Source organism: Ursus americanus, chromosome 15 (assembly GCF_024610735.1).
Source record: "Ursus americanus isolate L20-20 chromosome 15, mUrsAme1.1.p, whole genome shotgun sequence".
Taxonomy (NCBI): Eukaryota; Metazoa; Chordata; class Mammalia; order Carnivora; family Ursidae; genus Ursus; species Ursus americanus.
The window spans coordinates 32,078,647-32,100,513 of NC_142141.1; the positions used below are offsets into that span (position 1 = coordinate 32,078,647).

General features: G+C 41.8%; 2 protein-coding genes across 8 annotated transcripts in view; both read right to left on the minus strand.

The window, feature by feature from the left end:
• NIM1K (NIM1 serine/threonine protein kinase) overlaps positions 1–5,301 on the minus strand; it is a 61,930-nt gene extending 56,629 nt beyond the window's left edge. For both annotated transcript variants that reach the window (XM_045787371.2, XM_087867906.1), the window contains exon 1: positions 5,091–5,301. The gene's annotated coding sequence lies outside the window, so the exon portion shown is untranslated. The remainder of the gene's footprint in view (positions 1–5,090) is intronic.
• Positions 5,302–14,597: 9,296 nt separating this feature from the next.
• ZBTB35 (zinc finger and BTB domain containing 35) overlaps positions 14,598–21,867 on the minus strand; it is a 28,813-nt gene continuing 21,543 nt past the window's right edge. For all 6 annotated transcript variants that reach the window (XM_045787369.2, XM_045787368.2, XM_045787364.2 and 3 more), the window contains 2 exons: positions 16,960–17,090; positions 14,598–16,139 (listed from right to left, as the gene is read on the minus strand). In XM_045787369.2, coding sequence (XP_045643325.1) covers positions 15,453–16,139; positions 16,960–17,090 — 818 coding nt within the window. In that variant the 3' untranslated portion in view covers positions 14,598–15,452. The remainder of the gene's footprint in view (positions 16,140–16,959; positions 17,091–21,867) is intronic.

The window sequence follows — 21,867 nt, forward strand, 5'->3', positions numbered from 1 at the left end:
TCCTTGCCCCTACCACACACCCCCCAGCTCATGCTCTCCTCTCTCTCTCTCTTTCAAATAAATACAATCTTTAAAAAAATTCTTTTAAAAAATGTAAATAAGACAACCACTATTTCTTGCTATCTCTAGAATATATAGTTTTATAATACATAGTTTATAATAGAGAAGTATAATCTTCCTTTTTTTTTTTAAAGATTTTATTTATTTATTTGACAGAGAGCACAAGTAGGGGCAGCGGCAGAGCAAGAGGGGGAAGCAGACTTCCCTTTGATCAGGGAGCCCAACGTGGGGCTCTATGCAGGCAGGGCTTGATCCAAGGACGCCTGGACCTCAATCCAAGCCAAAGGCAGACACTCAACCAACTGAGCCACCCAGGCACCCCTAATCTTTCTTTCTAATAAAGAAAAAAGATTTTAAAAAAGAAAAGGAATATAAGACAAGGTAGACAAGGAGAGAGAAGGTGAAAGAAGGAGTGTTTAAAAGGGAGTCAAGAGAGGGCGCCTGGGTGGCTTGGTTGGTTAAGTGTTTGACACTTAACCTCAGTTCAGGTCTTGATCTCCGGGTGGTAAGTTCAAGCCCCACATTAGGTGCCACGCCCAGCATGGAGTCAGGACAAATCTCTGGATTTGTTACCTCACCTGCAAAACGAGAGGGTGAACAAGACTACATTCTAGAGAAATATTTACCTTGCATGTTACCAATAGTTGGCATGAAAGAAGCCTCATCATTTTAGGCTTGGGGATCACATCATTGATTAGTCTACAGAAAATTTGCTGTCTTTGTGCTTTAATTTACATTTTAAAACCCACATGTCCCATAAAGCAAATGCACAGAGTATAAGAACTATTAATAGAGGGGCGCCTGGGTGGCTCAGTCGTTGAGCGTCTGCCTTTGGCTCAGGTCATGATCCCGGCGTTCTGGGATCGAGCCCAGATCAGGCTCCCTGCTCAGAGGGAAGCCTGCTTCTCCCTCTCCCACTCCCCCTGCTTGTGTTCCCTCTCTCGCTGCCTCTCTTTCTGTCATATAAATAAATAAAATCTTTAAAAAAAAAAAAAGAACTATTAGTAGAGCTAAAGGTATGACCCTGTATGAGTGAGAGCACTGATCATTTTCAAAAGACAGAAAGTGGTAAGGAAACAAATGGAATGCAAAATGGCCTGGCAGCATGCAGAATTCCAAGGGCAGCAACCAAGTCATTCAAAAAAGGCCTTGTCCCCTGCAGCTCTGGCTCCTTACCTTTCTTCAAAGACTTAGCCCCTGACTTTTCCTCCTCATTCCTTTGTATAAAACCCAAATTATGCAAACAATGGGTGCTAATCTGTGAGAGCAATTCCTCCATCTTCCCGAGAGCCATCCTTGATCACTGAACTTTGGCTGATCTGGCTAAAGTCCTAGGAAACATTTACCCCTCCTGCCCCTAGCCAGATGCTGTTAAGGGCCTTCCCATGCCTGGCATTTTCAAATAAAAGGTTATGCCAACGGTGCCCTGGCTGATTTCTTTCCACCAACTATGTTGCAAAAATAAAGGGAGGGAAGTTGGAAGGGGTGGAGTGAGAGAGCTGTATCCACCCCTACAATAAGAAAAAGCACATAGATGCTGTCTAAAGCTGATAAATCAAGACCAGCTACATAAGCAAATTACTCGGAAATATGGAGATAAGTGATCAAACACCCAAGAGCAGAGAGTGACTGTACCCGAGGAGGGGGACTGTGATTTTTGTTAGAATCTTTTAAAATGCTCTAATTCATAAAATTAGATGAATGCGTTATTTGATGACAAGCAATTTTTAAAAGTCAAAACTTGTAATTTAAAGTAAAAATTACACTTACATAATCAAGTGTGTCTACAAATTATTTCCAGTAAATGAGGCCAACAAATGGAGATGTAGGCTTTCTCGGTGACGTAAGGACTGGGAAGACAGCATGGTGAGCAGCTCCTGTGGCAGGCCTGGAGAAGGGAAAGCTGCTCATGTCCCAGCCTGAGTGCAAGAGGAGGCGGTGGGCCAGCGTGCACCCAGATCTGCTGCTCAGGCCTCCCAGGTTCTCTGACAAAGTCAGAGGAGTTTGCTAAATGGGATACCTGGGCTTTCTGGAAAAGCATCAAGCTCTCTCTTCTCCTTGGAAGACGAAGAGTTCTTTTTAAGTTTCCTGCTCTCTGTCTTGGTTTTGTGTGTCTGCTTGTTTCTGTGCAACTCTCTTTGCACCTGACTTTTTCTCTTTGATTCTCTTTCCCTTAATCTGTGTGTGTTCTGCTCCCTGAAGACTCCTTTTCCCTACAGTTTTATTTTTCTCTCTAATCTTAAATTCTTCTCACCATTCCTACCTTGTCTATCTTCTCATCCTGATTTTTCTCTAAGTCTTGGATGACTCTCATGTATTTCTGTCTCTTAATTTTCCATGTGGTTAGCTGAAATGACTTGAGTCTTTTGAATGCAACTTGCTCATCTGGAGAACTGGTTAATTTTCCACAACTATACTGTATAATACTGGCTGAGCTATCTTTGAAGTTCTTGGGAGAAAATAATTTTAGAAGCTGTGATCTGCTTAATCAAATTGTAGACTATTGCCTTCATACGTAATTTGAATATTTTCTTCTCTTGAAATATATAACTTCAATTCCAGAAAACTTTTTCTAGAATGACAATAGGTAGTGACAACAATAGAATGAAACTAATTTTATAAGCAACTGGTCCTCTCAACAACTGAAAGAAAGGAGCCAATGAATTAAGGCTTTTTAGTCCTTAGTGAAATACTGTAATGAGATTCAAAAAATGAAGTTGGATTTCACATTATATTTTAATTTTTAAATTTCTCAAAATGAAACTATCTTTTGGCTGAAAAACATTAACTAGGAAGAAATATTTCTTTCTTCTTTTAAAACTGTAAGTCTAGAGGCTTTCAAATTTTCCAGTCATGTGCCATCAATGTACAAAATTGATCTTACAGGACTCATTGCTCAGGAATCGTGGATGTGTAAAGAATTATCGTTCTTTAAAGTCACCGACATTTGCTAATGAAAGTATCTGAATGATGCCACTGCTGCCCCCAGATGAATCCATCTTAACTGAAAACCTAAGGCTTAAACAAAGAGCATAGAGGGCTCTATGGCCTACCTGTAGTTATTACCAGGAAATTTAGATTTCATACAAACCTGCCTTTACTTTAAATGCAGTTTAGTTATTAGGAAAAAGCACACACCTCAAACTAAATATCCAATCCACATTTTTTCCTAACACAGAAGGAGGCCTCTCATAAGGGTTTTCCAGGCTTACCACTGAACAGTGGTCACACCAGAAATAAACCCATGAGGCAAATTCAACAGCACAAAAAAACAGGAGTCCAAGGAGAGCAGGACTTAGCTTTTCCCCCACTGGCCTCCTTCTGGGACCCCCACCCACATTCCCCCATCTCCTAATTAGAGAGCTAATTAGGACTCCAGATTTAAATGCTAAATGGGGAGGGAGATGTGGTGCCAGGCCAGGATTCCTTTAACATCAAACACTCTCCTCCTTCATACTTCTCCCCTTAGTGCAGTGAGCTGTGGGAAGAGAGCTGGGCCAGCAGGGCTGATTGGCTGGAGGGCAGTGTTTACACTCAGTTGTCTGAGAGGGAAGTCTGTCTCACAAATTGCAAACTCTGAAAAGATAAAATTTAAAAACAACATGCCTGGGCTTTTAGTACTTTAAGGAAAAGAAACAAGTATCTTATAAGCTCAATTATTATTACCATGGTGACATGAGGGGACATGAGCAGATCTCAAGAACAGTTCCTGTTTCCAGCCAGGCAGCGTCTCAACGGTGCGGGGCGACTTCTTCGGTTACCATGGTAACCAAAATTAGAAGTGCTTTTGCAACACTAACAGAAACCATCTTTTGAAGCGCTTCTGTGAATCACATTGAATACTGATGATGCAAGCTTGAGTGATACATATTTTTCAAACATTAACACGCGCGCGCACACACACACACACACCATTTTGCCATAAACAAATATTCCTTTTAGATTCCCCCTTGAAATCTTGACTTAACTTGGAATAGATTTTTCAGTCTGGTTTTGTTTGTTTCCCTTTTGGATTCCCGCGGTCTCAAGTGCAAACGCGATTTGTTTCATTTCCAAACTTGTCTGAATTGCACGAGTAAGAGCTTAGAATGTGGTTCATTTGCTCGCATTTTGAAACGGGATGAGGAATGGGGTGGGGGAGGGTGGATCTAACAGAGAGCCCTCTTGTCTACTAAACTCTGGAGGACGAAAACGGGGGGAGGGTGCATGGGGGTAGGGGGAGGAGAGGCAAGGAGGGGACGAAGAGGGAGGGAAGGAAGGGAAGAAAAAAGTGCAGACGACTGAATCGTTGCTGCCCTAAGAGCAACCTCTCCAACTGCCCAGATGTTGTCTCAGGCACGCAAAAGCTGACCACAAACGATATTTTAAAGACCCCGTTGCCATCCTTTCCTGGCCATCCTGGAGCTCCTAATATTCCTGAAGGGCCCCCCGGGAAGAGGAGACGAGGTTCTTCCTTACTTGTGCAGTCTTCAAAAGAAGCACGATTCTTTAGGGAGCGTCGTGGTATGGGGTGTGCTGGGCCACAGCTGTTCGCTGTCACTGCCCTCACTGCCAGTCCCCAGCGCTCGGTACAAACTGTCCACACCTGGGCTCGCGCCCTGGGGCTCCGCTCCCGCGCCAGGTGTGCGCCGGGTGAGGCGCGAAGCCGTCCTCCCGGGCTGGGGTGCGGGCGCGCACCCCCACGCGGGGCCAGCACGGCGCCAGGTCGCGGGGACACGCGCGCCCAGACCCAGGGGCTCCACACACCGCACAGGCACCGGCACCGGCACCCGCGCCTCCCGCTCCAAAGCCCCCTGCTCGCGCGCGCCGGGCGGCCCGAGAGGCCCCCCCCTCCCCGGAGCTCCTACCCTTCTCCTGACCCCAGCTCGCCCCCCGCCCCGCCCGCAGTCTTGTTTCCGTCTGCCCCTCGGCTCGCCGGGGTCAAGGGCGCCGCTCGCAGGCCCGCCCCCCCCCCCCCCAGGTCAGCAACCTGGCGAAGGAGAGGCGGGCGCGTGGGGGGGCTGGCTGCGAGCCCCGCGGCCCTCGCTTACCTTCGTGGCGAGCCCGGCTCACTGGCTCGGCGGCGCGGGGCCAGGAGCTCCGGGCGGTTGGCGCTGGAGTGCGCGCGGCGCGGTGGGTGCGTGGGTTGCGGGCGCCGCGGCCGCGCGGGAGGGTCCCCGAGCTGTCAGGGACAGCCGACCTGACCCACAGCGGCCCCGGCAAACCCCGCCCGCTGGCCCCGGCCCGGGCTCTGCGGAGGGTACAGAGGCGCCCCGCAGCGTTTCCCGGAGGACCAATCGGGAGCGGGGGGCTGGCCCGGGGGAGGGGGCCGAGGGCCGGTCAGGCGCCGGGACGCGGGCCCGGACCTCGTAGGCCGGTTTCTATGGCAGCCAGGAAGGAGGGGCTGGAGGGAGGGGGGTGCGCGGCGCGGGGACACCCATCGCAGACACTGGAGGAGGGGGGTTTGGTCTTCTCGCAGAGAGAGTCCCTCCTGCAGCGTGGATGGGAAGCGGCGACACGGCCAAAAGAGGGTTGGCACAGCTCTCGTTAACTCACGCCTCGTACTGAGCCGCTCGAGCCTCTTGATCAAAGGTTTCCGTGTCCTTGGGAGACCGCGACCCAATAATCTTCCCAACAGAACGGGGTTTTCAACAAAAAAACGTGACAGCTCCTTCGGGTGAGTGTGGCAGGGTTTAGGCTCTGCAGAAGTGCTAATGCCACTCTCTGCCTGGGTCCCTCGCAGACGTTAGGTCCGGGTCGTTTGGTACCACTAAGGAGTGACTCCTCAATCTCCTGTCTACTCCCCAGCTATAACCTTCCGGCTAGTGGTAGGTGCCAAATATTTTTACAGTTTACAAACAGGGAAGCCAAGTCACTGAATTGAGTGTTGAACAGGGAATGAGAGTCGCAGAATAGTAAACGCATAGAGGTTATTTACTGAAGTTCAGGTCCTTCATTTTACAGAGGAGGAAAGTGAAGTCAGAGAAGTCAGTTAACAAGGGTCACACAGCTTGGTTCATGGCAAAGCCAAGAGCAGGCACCGTAAGTCACACTCTTTCCACCTCTTCATGCTCTTGTATTCTGTATTCCTGATTGCCAGGGTAATATTTACAAAAGCAAAAGTGCTAAGGAGACAAATAACTTCAGTTTAAAATCCATTTATGGTAGAAATTAGGGAAGCCAAAGATTCATTGTTATTTGCCAAGCACTATTACAAACACTTTCACAAGAGCAACTGATTAAATCCTCAGAATAACCTTATAAATTAGGTATTCTATTGTTACCATCCCTGTTTTGACAGATGAGGGAACTGAGGCCCAGAAATGTTACTTGACTGCTCAAGATCACACAGCTGTCCAGTGCTGGTGCTGAGATCAAACCCAGGCAGTCCGACTCCAGAGTCAGCACTCTTCTTCCTTACTCTGCTGCCTCTTTGTATGATTAAGGGGGCCAGGAACAACAGGAACAGCAAGAAGTAAAACCTTGGACAGCTCCAGGGACTGGTCATTGAGATTGGCAAGCAACCCAAAACAACCTGGAATGATTGCTTCCTTGGTTGATGAGAGTGGTTATCTCCTTGTGTGGGATAAAAGTTCTCTGTGAGAAGGGTTTGTCTTTAGAGGAAGGCCCTTTCCTAAAAAGACAAAAGGTTTTTTTTTTCTTTTAAGAGCAATCTTTAAAATAGTACATGCCATCAGTTTATTTTTTTAAGATTTTATTCTTAAGTAATCTCTACACCCAAAGCGGGGCTCAAACACACAACCCAGAGATCAAGCGTCACATGCTCCACAGAGATGGAGCATTACTGAGCCAGGCAGGTGCCCCTGTCTTCTTTCTAAAGCAGTAAAGTATAGGGTAAGACTTTACATGTTTAAAAATATAAAATGCTCCTTGAATCCTGTAACATGGCGATACACAGGATAGGAGATCATACGGAAACTGCCTAGAAGCCAAAAGCTTCTAACCTAACACAGACTCTCCCATAGACCCTCTCATCATGCCCGCATAGAGCACCATAGATCCTAGATTCTAGTGGCTTGGATGGTGATTGAAGACTTTAGGCTATCACAGAAAAGGAAAACTTCAGCATCAGAGACCGCTTTCAAAGTCCATAAACCAGATTCCATTCCAGGAGCCCCCTGTACCACTATTTCTCTCGCAGCCACCCTGCTAGGGCCGATTCCCTTTCAAATCAGAACCTTTCCTTCATGCTTTCCCTTCCCTTGGACATCCTGGGATCCCCAGCTGTATAGGCCATTCCATAGGTTGATTACAATGTAGCAGTATATAGAAGTTAGAAATTCTTGTTTTGAATAGTATGGGGAAGTATTTTCAACATATTAAGTGAAAGCAAAAGTTACAAAGCAGAATAATACAAATTTGTGATATGTTTGAGTAGAAGGAAATACACTAGATATTAGTAATGTTTTTTGTTACCTGGTGGAATCACAGGTGATTTAAATGATCTTATTAATAGTTTCCAGCATTTTTTTCTTTTTTCTACAATGGGCATATGTGTCAGAAAAATATTATTTTTCAAAAGAATTGATGGAAACAGTCAGACCTAGTCAATGTAGGTAGTCTCAGTTTTCTAACCCCTGCTCCATTGTGTTGGCAGAAAATAAGTCAAATACGTTCCTAGGAACAGTCCTGCATGATTCTAACACAGGAGGTACTGTTGTATGCTTTGAGAAACACTGACAATGGCTCAAAGTTTAGACTTTTGAGACACAAAGTTACACCTTGCCTCCTAGTTCGGCTTCAAGCATCTTTTTTTTTTTTTTAAGATTTTATTTATTTATTTGACAGAGATAGAGACAGCCAGCGAGAGAGGGAACACAAGCAGGGGGAGTAGGAGAGGAAGAAGCAGGCTCATAGCGGAGGAGCCTGATGTGGGGCTCGATCCCATAACGCCGGGATCACACCCTGAGCCGAAGGCAGATGCTTAACTGCTGTGCCACCCAGGCACCCCTGCTTCAAGCATCTTCTAACCTCAGGTTCTTTATCTGTACTCTGGGAATTGTGAGAATTAATTAGATAAAGTTTCTGGCAAACAGTTAAATTACTCTGCCTTAACCTGGAGTCCATGGGCTTGGGGGCAGTTAGTAAGAGGAGCCACCTGAAAATGTGTTAAAGGATACTTTTATCACAACCTTTAAGAAGGTGGGGCCACAAACGAGTCAGTACTTCCTCTATTAAGTGCTTAATAATAATAGCTATTATTACTATTTCGAGTTCTGAGGGATTGTTCCACGTTCGGTATTATTCTGGGGCATATAGGGACATTCTATTCATTTTGTGGACATTGTTACTGGTACACTGCGCCCCTACCGAATGTGAACCTGGACTAGGTTTTTCCGACCCCCATGCTCCTTCCTCCCTTCCTCCCATAGGGATATCGGACAAATCTTGGGAGAGGAGGCAGAGAAAAATCTTTAAGACTGCATAGTACTGCACGGTTGGGTCTGCAGCTCAAAAGGCATATCTTCTTCCAGAAAAATTTGTCTTCTTTATCCTGCTTAGGATCTGTGTGCTACCTAAATCTGATCGTTCCTGTCTTTCAACAATTCAGAAAAATTCTCCATCTCTTTGACTATGACCCCGACCTCATGGTTTAATCTTTCTTTCAGAAATTCTGGTTGGATATTATGTATAAGTTATGTATGTCTCATTCTAGTTCATGTCTTTTTTCATGTTTTCCAGATTTTTACCTTCTGTTTAACTGCTTTTATATTCTGGTAATTTCTTCTGATTGAAGTTATATTTCACTAATTCTCTCTTGAGCTGTAATTAATTAGCTGTTTAAACTGATTCCTGGCTTTATAAACCTCGACAGTACAAATACAATGAAATCAAGAGGTGAAAGTATGAGAATGCCAATTTCATCCTTTCACAGCAGGGGGTCAACTGACAGTTCAAAATTGAATCACAATTAGTATTTCTTAACATCTTTTGTCCTTCACTTTATAAGAATCTTTTAAGAACTAATATTTCTTGTAGTAAAGAAAGATTTATCTGCGCTTTACCATTTCATTCTGCTTGTTTGTTAAATTCAAGCAAAAATTAAACTGAATACTAGTATTCCTTCCGTAGTATCTCCCAGCTGTATCTAATAGACAACTATTATTTCACAGGACAGTTTCTGTCCTAATATAGGCAGTCTACCAGACCGCAAAACCACAGCTAATGATCAGCTAGTCTCTTAAGTGAATTCATATATTGGCATTTACTTCTCAGCAGATATTAGCTAACATTTTGTGTCTAAAGTATATTTGGGTTACTCAGAAGAAGCATAACTATTCCTAGTCAATTATTCTGGTTTTTTGTTTTTTTTCAAAGATTTTATTTTATTTGGCAGAGAGAGAGAGAGCACAAGCAGCAGGGGGAGCGGCAGATGGAGAGGGAGAAGCAGGCTCCCTGCTGAGCAGGGAGCCGAATGTGGGGCTCCCTCCCAGGACCCCAGGATCATGACCTTAGCCACCCAGGCATCCTGATTTTTTGGCATTTAATTTCTTATTATTCTCTAACATTTCTTGTCTTTGTGGCATTTTCATTTTAGAAACAGAAAAGCAATTATTTACTGAGAGTAAGCAGAATGTTCTTGCTTGAGATTAAAAAAATCTAAGACAGCTGCCTTAGCCCAGTCCATTACTTGAATGAAACATGAACAATAGGGGGGCGCCTGGGTGGCACAGCGGTTAAGTGTCTGCCTTCGGCTCAGGGCGTGATCCTGGCATTATGGGATCGAGCCCCACATCGGGCTCTTCCGCTATGAGCCTGCTTCTTCCTCTCCCACTCCCCCTGCTTGTGTTCCCTCTCTCGCTGGCTGTCTCTGTCTCTGTTGAATAAATAAATAAAATCTTAAAAAAAAAAAAAAGAAACATGAACAATAGGTAACAAGATATTTTTAGAGTAACACCTGGCTACACTATAAAAAAGAGACCATCAGAAAGGTCCACTCCACTGGCTACTCGTCTGTGCTTCCTTGAAGTGCCCTATGCCTGTTGTTCCCCAATTGACCCTGGTTCCAGGAGTAAGGGTGTTCATATTAGCTGGGAACTTGTTAGACATGCCATTTTGGGGGCCCTAATCCAGACCAGTTGAATCAGCAACTCAGAGTGTGGGGGTCTAGCAACGTGTATTTTTTAACAAGATTCTGATGCACACTAAGTTGGAGAACCATTGCCAAGAAGGTGTCATCTCAGGGCAAGGAGATGGCAAGGAGACATCAAAAGACAATTTGCTGCATGTACTTTGCCAGCTTTTCTGATCTCCTGTTCCCTGCACCCCAAACCTCACCAAGGGCTGACGTGGATTCCAAAAAGAAAATGGATGTGCAATCCAGTGTTGTCAACCACAAAGAGACCTCATACAAAGGTTAACTGTATTTCAGTGATCAAGACTGTAGTCGGTGGAGTCAAGTTCCCTGGTTTCAAATACTGGCTCCATCCTTTACCAGCGGTTCCTCATCTCCTCCATCCTTTACTTTCCCCCATTTATATTTACCTCAGGAGGTCACTGAGATGATTAAATACTAAATGTTCAGCATAGGATAAGTGATTCATAAATGATGCTATTATGTCATGAGATTTTTCAATCCGAGGCTGTATTTTGGTTACAATGCCCATCAAGGTGGGCATTGCTTCAGGTGAATAATTATGTCATATTAGGTTTTAGGAAAGGTGAGAAGAAAAAAATATTGAATTCACAGGCTGCCTTCCTACCTACCATGTCGACAGGATTAATGAAGTAATGTTTATACAACACAGAGAAGTTTTAAGATATCCCCATAAGGTCAGGATACATTTATAATGACAGCCCCTGTTTTTACATTTTAAAGCAGTACACTTCTAGGCCTCCAACTACAAAGGATCCTATCAGTTGGTGGTGGTGGTGGTGACGGTTTCTTAAATTCCTGCTGCTTCTCATTTAAATCTTTTATGACAGCAGGCGTCTGGGTGGCTCAGTCGGTTAGGCGTCTGCCTTTGGCTCAGGTCCTGATCCCAGGTCCTGGAATTGAGTCCCGTGGCGGGCTCCTTGCTCACCGGGGAGCCTGCTTCTCCCTCTGCCTGCCACTCCTCCTGCTTGTGTGCGTGCACCCACTCATTCTTTCTCTCAAAAAAATAAAATCTTAAAAAGAATAAATCTTTTATGACAAATTGTGTAAGAGCCGTAGCACACCTCAGCACATTATTTCTGAGAAAGATTGAGCTTAGGTTCCCCCTCTCCTAATGTAACTAACACGGAGTTAACCTAATGAATGCAAAGCTATTAATAAGTTTTCTCCAACAGAATCAGGCTAAACTTTTAAGGTCAGGCATTTCCTTTTAATTTTGCATGGCATAGTTATAAAACATTATTTCCATGTGAACACATTAATGACCATTTATCTGATCATGGGTTTAAAACAACCCATGTTAAATTGAAGATGTACATTAAAACGGACTTAATTTTCTGGTGTAGACTTTGTCTGCGTTTAGGCCTCAGTACTGTTGGCTTATTCCAGTTATAAAGCGGGTAAATAGTCTAGACCCCTTCCAGTCTCGAAATCTTTAATTTCAAGTTGAATGTAGCAGAAACAGAAGCATTTGTTTCCACAAAAATATTCCCACTTTCAATAGTGTATGAGGATGGCAGCCTTTTTTTATTTTTTTAATATTTTATTTGACGGTGGGGGGGGGGAAGCACTACAAGCAGGGGGAGTGGCAGAAGGTGAGGGAGAAGCAAGGTTTCCTCTGAGCAGGGAGCCTGATGCAGGACTCAATCCCAGGACCCTGGGATCAGGACCTGAGCGGAAGGCAGATGCTTAACCGACTGAGCCACCCAGGTGCCCTGGATGGCAGCCCTTTTAAACTAGAAAGGCTCTAAGAGCCTTCTGTTTTCGTACACATTCAAAAGACTTCTGGGTTTTAAATGTATTCCTATTAGGGTTCCGTTTAGTTCTCCTTTGAATCAGATTGTAGGTGTGGTATAATAAAAGAAATATATATTCAGTCTTTTCCCTGGTTTTTGGCACAGAGCTCTTAAAATCCTTGGAATTTCCTGAGTGACATCTTTTGTGATAAACTTTTTGCCCATACCTGAGTTTATGCTAATGAGGTGATCTTGGCACTGGTCACCAGAGGAAACAACCACATGATTTGAGGGCTAGGACGATCAGCCACATCCCAAAATATCCAGGGAAGGGGGGGCTGGAGAGTGAGTTCAATCATCGATGGCCAATGATGTAATCAATCACATCTAGGTAATGTTCTTTAGTAAACAAGGTTAAGGGCTTGAGACCTTCCAGGTTGGTGAACACATCCATGTGCAGGGAGAGTAGAGCATCAAGAGGCCATGGAAGCTCTGCCCACCTCCCCCCACTCCCTTTGTCCTGGACATCTCTTCCACTTGGCTGGTCCTAGGTGGTTTCTTTTCTTTTTTCTTTTTTAAGGGATTTTAAAGTAATCTCTACACCTAACCTGGAGCTAGAACTTACAACCCAGAGATCAAGAGTTGCATGCTCTACCGACCGAGGCAGCCAGACGTCCCTGGGTTGCACCCTTTATAATAAAACTGTACTCATAAATGCAGTGCTCTCATCTCCAAGTTGTTTCAGTGTATTGAACCTGACAAGGGTAGGAACCCCTCAACTGTAGTTGGCAGGGCAGAAGTACAGGTATCCTGGATGCCTCATTTTTGGCTACTGTCTTGTGGTATTGATCACTTAACTTATGGAGCCTATGCTAATGCTGGCTGGTGTCAGAAGTGACGGGGACACCCAGGTGGTGTTGGGAGTTTAGAAGTACTGCTGTTTGAACAGTGGAGTAGGGGAGACAGAGGAGGCTCTCCTATCATTCTGCAGTGCACTTGGGATTCCAGTGATGACCAGTGGCTGGCACTCTAAGGCCCAGCTACCTCTGTAGACCTAAAAACCCCACTAGGAGTAAAATGGGAGGAATAAAATATTCACTTCGGTACTTAAATATACATCCTGGTTTTTCATAGTTGTCTTATTATATGTAATAAAATGTTTTGCAAACTACAAAGTGCTATTCAACATAAGGTTTATCACCAGTGGGTAGCTTTACTCTACTGCAATCAAATTAGTAGCATTCAGGGTACATTGATACAGCCTTTGTACCTTTTGGGGAAAGTAAAATAAACTATACCTGGCCCTCAGACCTGTTTTGAAAGGGCTTGCCAAATTTGAAAACTCAAACGTTAATTTTAACACCTTGTTGTGCCTTTGTCCCTGATCTCTACCTTGTGGTCAGAGGTCTTGAAAGATTGTTTAAAAATAAACCCCACTTCATACCTTGGCTTAAAGGGCACATCGTGAGTTATTTTCAGCATTCAAAATTCACTAGATACTAACTAGTAATTTACATACTTGAAAACAGGGTCAGGTTGTTCTTTTAAAACTACAACTAACTTAGGAACATGAACATCTTGTGGCAAACTGAAAATTCCACGTAATATAATTTATCATCAGTATTTTGACTTCAAAGAAAGAAAAAATATATATATGTAAGCTTTGTAGTAAGTACCCAACAGCCAAGCAGGACAGAAATGTGCATGTTTTTTTGCATACAATTTTTTGATCTTAAAAACTCAACTTCCTATTCCTGTTCTAAATCCTTGACTTCTCCAGTGCGTGGGAAGCCATTCTCTTTCAAATAGTTCATAAATGTGATACCATTTAATATTAGGTTACCAAATGAGGATAAGCTGAATTGATCTTTTTTTTTTTAAGATTTTATTTATGTATTTATTTGACGGGGAGAGAGAGAGAGAGAGCGCACAAGCAGGGGGAGCAGCAGGCAGAGGGAGAAGCAGGCTCTCCACTGAGCAAGAAGCCCAATGTGGAGCTCGATCCCAGAACCCTGGGATCATGACCTGAGCCGAGGGCAGACACCTAACGAATGAACTACCCAGGCTCCCTGAATTGATCTTTTAAATTTTAACATACTAGTGGTTGAGTGGAGAAAGTATATTAAAAATAGGCTCTATTTAAAAAATTCCATTGGCTGTTGTGCCCTACCATGGAAGAACTGCAAATACCAACCTCTTCCTTCTTCCATTCTTTTGAACTGATTTTTGGGATTGGAGGTGCCTACTGAGAAATGTAGATCTTAATGTATCAGTCATGTTACTAAAAATAAGAAAAGACCTCTGACCACAAACCAACTTCTACACTAGTAATCAAAAAGAAAAAAAAAGAGTCATGAACACATAATTTTAAATTTTACTTTAAAAATGTAAATATCTCCCAATATTTAACAGGTAAAGAAAATAGCATATTGGTTTATTTTATGTGGATGTTATATTTTATTTTCCAAGTAATACTGATTAAAAATATTTACACACCTACTTTTAAGTCCACAGTTTAGCACTCTTATTTGTATGGCTTTAAAAGTTATAGCACAGCTCTTTACATTAAGGATCGGGGAAAAGATTCATTCAAAACAAAGCCTGATATATTATATACATGTTTTTCTCTGTACTTTATTTTAAATACATTAATTTTTAAATGATGCCCATCTTTTTTTCATCTGGTGGTAAAATACTAGTGCAACTTTTTATCAAAAAAAAAAAAAAAAAGTTTACCACAGATATAAATCAATTTTCCCAGTTGGAAATGGCCCTTCAGTTGCCATTAAATGAAATTTCTCAACCTAAGTTACCAAGAAAAAGAATTGGTAGTTGCCATTATAAGCAAAAACATAAAATTTCTACAGCATCGCCTACATTGCTCCTTACAACACAAACTCTGAAAGAACCAGACACACTTTATAGAAGTTCAGTTGGTTTTGAAAAGGCACATGGGTGTGGTTGGGTTTTTTGTTTTTTTTTTTACATTCTAGAAATTTTGCCACCACCACTCTGTTTCTGTTGCAGAGATGACATCTGTGACTATCAGTATAGACAAGAAGGTTGTTCAAACTAAAGAAAGCCGGAAGCCAAAATTTAACTGCACAGTAACAATGTACTTTTCTTCATGCAGCCTTGTGTTTCCTATATATTCAATTTTCTAACATGCATTAGAATACATAAATTTGTATTCTAATGATTTTGTTTGATTTTACAACATGGAAAAAATCTGAGAAAGGATGTGACCTGGGAAAGAGAGAAGGGAGAACCCTCATCACAATGAAAATAGATACATTCGTACCCAACTATATAATAAGAATATAATCCATTTAAGTTTCCAGAAATAATACTTCTCAAAGCTCCCCATTCACTTATGGGCAAGATCCCTCCTCTGTGGCATTAAGTGGGGGGAAATCAGTTTGTTTCAACAGAAACAGTTCAGCACAACATGAAAAACTTCAACTTTGGTCCACTTGTCTCTTGGTTTAAGGACAGTCACACTGCCCATCATCAGTTCAAAAATCCAACACATAAATTTAAAAATATATTCATTTGTTATTTCATTCTAAAACAGGCATAGGTGTTCTGTTCTCATTCCCTGCCCTTTCAGCTTGGGAATCCACTGTTGATTTGGTCTCTAAACCATCAGCATCTTCGTGATCTTCCCTGGCGGCCTCAGCAGCATCTGCTTGGGTGGGCTCTCTCTCCTCCTGGTTCATGATTTCAGGGGCCACTTGTTCCAAGTCGGCTTCTAGAAGCTCAGTCTGTACTTCCACTGGCATCTGATTTACCCGTTCGACGTGCAGCTCCTCCACATGTACTTCAGTACCTTCTTCAGTCTGAATTCGACCCACTTCTAGGTAACTCACCTGGACCTGCTCTGGAAGCTCACTCATATGTGAATCATGCACTTGGCTGTCCTGGAGCAGATCTGGATGGACCTGCTCCACTGTCACTTGTGCTGAATCCACCTGAACCTGAAGCAATGGTAACACATGCACCTTCCCAACTTGTTCTATAATAGTCATTGATGTCACAGGTTCCGTCTGCACACGCGTTTCTACCGAAAGAACTTCTTCAGTTACTAGACGCTCTGAAATATTGTGAGTATCACTGAGATGCCTCCTTAATTCATTTCCTTGCATAAACCACAAGTCACATAAAGTACAATGGTTGGGTTTATCTCCAGTGTGTATCACCAAATGATCTTTGAACTGGTCCCAGCTGTTAAACACACTGTTACAGACCTGAAATAAGCAAATATATGGTTTTAATACTACTAATATTTAAACTGAGGAAAATATGAACGCATTTATTCTCTGTAAGGAAAAATTTGAATTTTTCTGAAAAATGTTACATGATATTTATAATGTGGTCTAAGATTTCATAATTCTTTATTTGATCTTTTAGCTGATGTAGCTAACAACTTAAATACATTTTGGGAAACATTTTAACACTGCCTTCATTGCTTATGTCATATAAATTCAAAAAATATAAAGTACCAATATTATAATTTCTTCCATAATATTAACATTTAGAACTACATTATTTGTGTTATATATACACTAATCATGGAAGAAGAGCTGATCACAGCTAGTCAGCCCCCCCATTGCATCACTCCCGAATTCTAATAATTGCTCAACAGTTAAGAATAACCACAATTTCAGATTATCTATTATTTAGGATGTAATTTTTTTTTTAAAGATTTTATTTGAGAGAGAGAGAGCATGAGCAGGGGGAGGGACAGAGGGAGAAGCAGATACCCGGCTGAGCAGGGAGCCCAACATGGGGCTCGATCCCAGGACTGCGGGATCATGATCCGAGCCGAAGACAGATGCTCAACCGACTGAGCCACCCAGGCACCCCTATTTAGGATGTAATTTTATTGACATTGGCGTCATCTAGGGTTAAGTAAAAAAACATCCTATTGTAATCTTCCTTCTAAAATCAAGACAGTGATGTTCTTTACTCTCAGTCTTTCCAAACTATCAGCTCTATACTTTTACTCTATACTCTGCTACCCTTCAGACTACTCCTTTGCTAAGGACAGAATACACTCACACATACCTGACATTCATAAAGCTTCTTTCTTCCCTTTTTTGCCCCTACTCCAGTTTGGCACGCAGTCAGGTGACATTTGAGGGTGCTATTTCTAGCAAATCGCTCATGACAGTTTGGACATTCAAAAGGTTTTTCACCTATTACAATAGAAAAAAATTATATTGACAAATGAAGAAAAACAGAAAAAGCAAATAAAGTTTTTCTTTTTGGTTAATTCTAATAGCACCTTCTTGAAAGGAAGATCTGAATTTATAATTCAGATGTTTCTACCATATCCAAAAGACTCTTCTAGAGGTGGAAATATTAAGTTTTCAGTGATTATTTTAATTGTGTTTGTGCTTTGAGGAAGAAATAAAATATGGATCTGAGTTCTGTGTCATGTTTTCACATTTCTTAAAAAGTTGTGTATTTTCTCTTAGGTAAAAATCAAAATCAATCTCTATTTTTGGGAAATGCATCACCATCCACTCCACAAGCATTTTTTGAGCATTTACTATGTGCCTGACCGTGTGCTAGGTGATGTAGAGAAATAAACTGTCCTTCTTTTTAAAAACTCTATCACAGGCCAGAGTATTTAAGGTGAAATACACAGAAACGAGCACCTGAAATGTACCACAGAAGGCCTGTTTCAGAAAAAAGGGCAATGGAAAATGTACTGCAGCAGCACTAAAGGAGGAGAGTATTCTGCTTGGAATGGAGTAAGAGAAGGAAAGAGGGAAAGTTTATTCTAGACAGAGGCACAGAAGTATAAAACAACATGGTGGGTGAGGAGTAAGGAGGGAAGGTATCAGTTATGACTGCCAGATCTCTGGCTTAGAATGCCACCCAGAATAAAGAACACAGAAATCCCAGTAGGTTTGGAGTGCAGTGTATTAGGAAAGATTATAAATTTAGTTTTCTATCCGTTGATTTGAAGGTACTCAAAGTGGAAAAGTCTGGTAAACAGCTTTATGGACTAATCTGAAGCCAAATAGAGAGCGGACTGATAAACAGATTAGGAGTTACTTTAGGTGGCAATAAAAACCTCTGATGTGGTTAAAACTCTAAGTATGTTATGTGATAACAGAATCAAGGACAGAACTCAACGAAACACAGTTAAAACACCAGGTAAATGAGGCAGCAAAGACAAGAGAATCAGAATAGTCAGAAGCAGAAGAGAGAACACTGAGGGAAATTAAGAAATTTCAGGAAGATGAGGGCAATAAACCGTGCCAAACTGAAGAGATGTGAGGTAGGACAACAACAGGGACTATACTAACTCTAGTGAGAACAGAGTGGGTGATATGGTGGTGGGGTTAGAAGCCAGACTATGGTGGGATGAGAGGCAAATCACTGAAAACAGTACAGAAATTCTTCCAAACAGGCCTGGAAGTAAAGAAGACGGAAAGGTTTTGGCAGATGACACGTATGTCAGCTGCTGGGGTGGGGCGCGGGCAGGGTCTTGAGTACCGGACTGAAGGTCTAGAATAGCAATTTGGCCAAGAAAGATATAAATCAGACATCAAAAGGCCTAATTTAAGGTCTAATATGAATTTTTTCCAACAGTCCTCAGCAGGGAGTAGAGGCAGGATTTTTAAAAAGGTTTCTTAGAGCAAGTGCAGTTCAAAAGCCAAAGGGACTATGCTTAGCATGAAAGAAAAAGTGATTCAAGTTGTACACAAGGAGGACAAGATAAGACAGAGAAGTCAGAAATGGGGCAATAAGCTAGGTGGAGAAGGATATGGAAGGACTGGCAGGCTGAGGGAGAGTCAGAATAAGGGAAGGAGAGGGAGGATTCAAGGGAGACCATGATGCTTGCAGAGAAAAGGCGCCAGAGAACAGGCCTCAGTGATGAGGTCCTAGTTGGCACCTCCATACTAGTTAAGTAACTTTGAGTTGTGTTTTTTTCCCTGACAAAAAAGTTTATTTTTTATATAATGTTATAAGATGAAAAAATTAGATCTTATGATCTAGAATTAGTGTTGGTACAAAAACTCCTTTTCAACTCCTCAAATATTGAGAGATACTCCTAAATAAAAAGGTTTTGTGGTTTTAGTAGTGCATAATTTTTCACTATAAATATAAATTGGTATAGCTTCTTTAAATGGTAATTTCATGACATACACCAAGATTTAAAATGTACATATTCTTTGACTTGGCAATTCTGTTCTTGAACACATACACAAAGATACATGCACAAGTATGATTATTACAGCACAGTCTGTAATGTAAAAGACTAGCAACAACCTAAATGTGTATCGATATAGGTAAATTACGGCATACCCATACACCGAAACACGATGCAGCCACAGTGGAAAAAAAAAACTAACAAACACGTACAGATTCTTGAATTTTCATGTATTTAAAGAGTTTAAGAGAAATGGCATGACACTGTACTGCATGCCTCTTGTTTTTTTCTTCCAAAACCATGGTGACTCAAAAATGCTAAGAACAGACAGGGAAGGATAAATAAGAAAATGATAGCAATAGATGCTTCTGGAGAGATCTACTGAATCTCTCTACTGATCACTGCATGTCATTTCAGCTTTTATGTCATTTGAGCTTTGCTATTTAAAAAATCAGCTTAGTAAGTTCAGTAAAATCTAGAAATAGAAACAGATTACTTCTATTTTAGATGTGTAGAAGGCATACTCTTCAAAGTGCTTTTACCGTTTTTTCTTATTTGTCACAACCCTGTAAAGCAGGTTACCATTGCCCACATTTACACAGATGAGGAAAGAGGCCCAAAGATAAAGTGACCAATCAATTTCATCACACTGGCAAATGTCAAAACTGGAGCTGGAATCTAATTCGGATTTCCAGACCCACATTCTTTCTATAATTTCACACCACCTCTCTGGGAAACAAGGTAACATCTGAAGACATGGTTAAAGATCACCTTCAGTTCTCCCTCATACTAGGTGTGCCACAGGTAAACCTGTTAATATGTCTGATATCTCCTCCCACCCCTAAAGTGCTCACCCTTCTATATTTTTCTAAGTTAATAATTAACCTCCAATCGTGTAGGCACCCAAACCAGAAAGCTGGGATTTACTCCCATATTTCACTGGTCACCAAAGCCTGTTGATTCTGCCTACTTAAAGTTATTCACATCTCTAACCCTCTTCCACTATCACTGCCTTTACTCAACTCTTCATTCTTGCCTATACTGTTCCAGCAGCTTCGTCATTAGACCTCAGAGGTTTCATCCCACTCCAATCTACCCTGCCAGTCATCACTCTAAAACATAAATCTGATCCTGGTTTAAACTTCTTTAAATGACTTGGTCTTTCAAGATAAAATCCAAATTCACAGGATTTACGAAAATAACTACATGATCTGGGGTTCATCTTCCATCACTTTCTCTCCCTTGCCCTTGTCCATGATGCCTAAGTGCGTGCCACTTGGTCAGCCCTTCCTAACTCTTCCAACTACATCTCCTGTCACTCCTCTATTTGGACCCAATCCAGCAGCCATAATAACCTACCAGCAGTACTCCAAACATGCTGCTATCTCTCTTTCCTCTGTGCCTGTGTATGCTTCATTTCTTGTGCCTGGAATGCCCATCTCCAGGCTAACTCCTTCTCCTTTGGGAGGCACTGCAGGGTGAATGCTCCAGGAAACCATCCCTGTCTCTTCCATCATAAACAAGCGGCCCAAGCAGGCATTCCCATAAGACAAGACTGTGTGCTGACTTCTACCAGCCCTGAACCCGTCACATGTGACTATGCCTTCTTGTCTCCCCCAATGTAACAATAAGCTCCCTGAAGGCAGGGACTCTAACATTTATCTCCATGACCTAGCAGGTTGGCATTACTGTTACTATTTTCCAAATGGAAACAAAATAATTCAGAGGACAAATAACAATCAAAATTTTGCACATCAAGCCATAGATTATAGTGCATGCTTTAAGAACACTGAGGAAACCAAACCACTAACAATAAAATAAACAATAAAAGTATGCAAAATATGAAACTGAGGGGGATTTATGTATATTTCGAAGACAGGAAACAGGAACGGGATCGTTTCCTTATCTTTACACTGAGTTTGTTATAAGCAAAAAATGATCCATCCTTTATTAACATAAGCATAATTTAAAGCTGTTTACTTATGCTCCTCTTGAATTCACCAAGTCACTGATCACATCTGCAACTATCTTGTTACTAATTACTAGTATAGTTAATTGAGGTATGCCAACAAAAGTTCAGCTCGCTTTATGTGTTAAACTATTTTCCCAATGGACATCTAGTTCTATAATTTCTAACTACTTAATTAAGTTATCTCACATAATTATAAAGACATACAACATAATATACTTTAGCTCTATATTCTGTTTAATCCAAAAAACAAAGGTTAGGATGTGGAAAGCACATCTTAAAACTTCTAAAATAGTCTGTGTTCCTGTTTTTCAACAGGTAAGTCACCAGGTAACGTTTTGGATAAAAGAGACAACTGCTTCTACTTTTACATCGCTCGAAAATAAAAGTGACTGATTATCTGCTAGGATACTGGAAACCCTTTATCAAAGCATACTAGTTACCAAGTAACATTTATTTACTAATTTAATGTGCTGCTTGTATAGCAAGCGCTTTGCAAAGCTAATCTACATTAAAACAGATGAATAGTTAAGGACCAAAAAATATTCCTATAGGCAGTTTCTAAATATACAATAGGTATATTCCTACATGTTTGAAAATCAGAAAGCATTTTCCCAAAAGATTTCATAAACGCCTATTAATTACCCAAACTAGTACCCTAAAGCTTTTTAAATCTATACGGAGACTTAATTAAGCACGAGATTCTCTTTCATGTAACCACTAAATATTGATATCAAGCATTTATTTAGTCCCTGAGTTTTGATACCAAGCATTTAAAAGTGAGGGTTACCACATTTATCTGAATCCACCCATTTCCTCAATTTCAAGCAGTATGCAG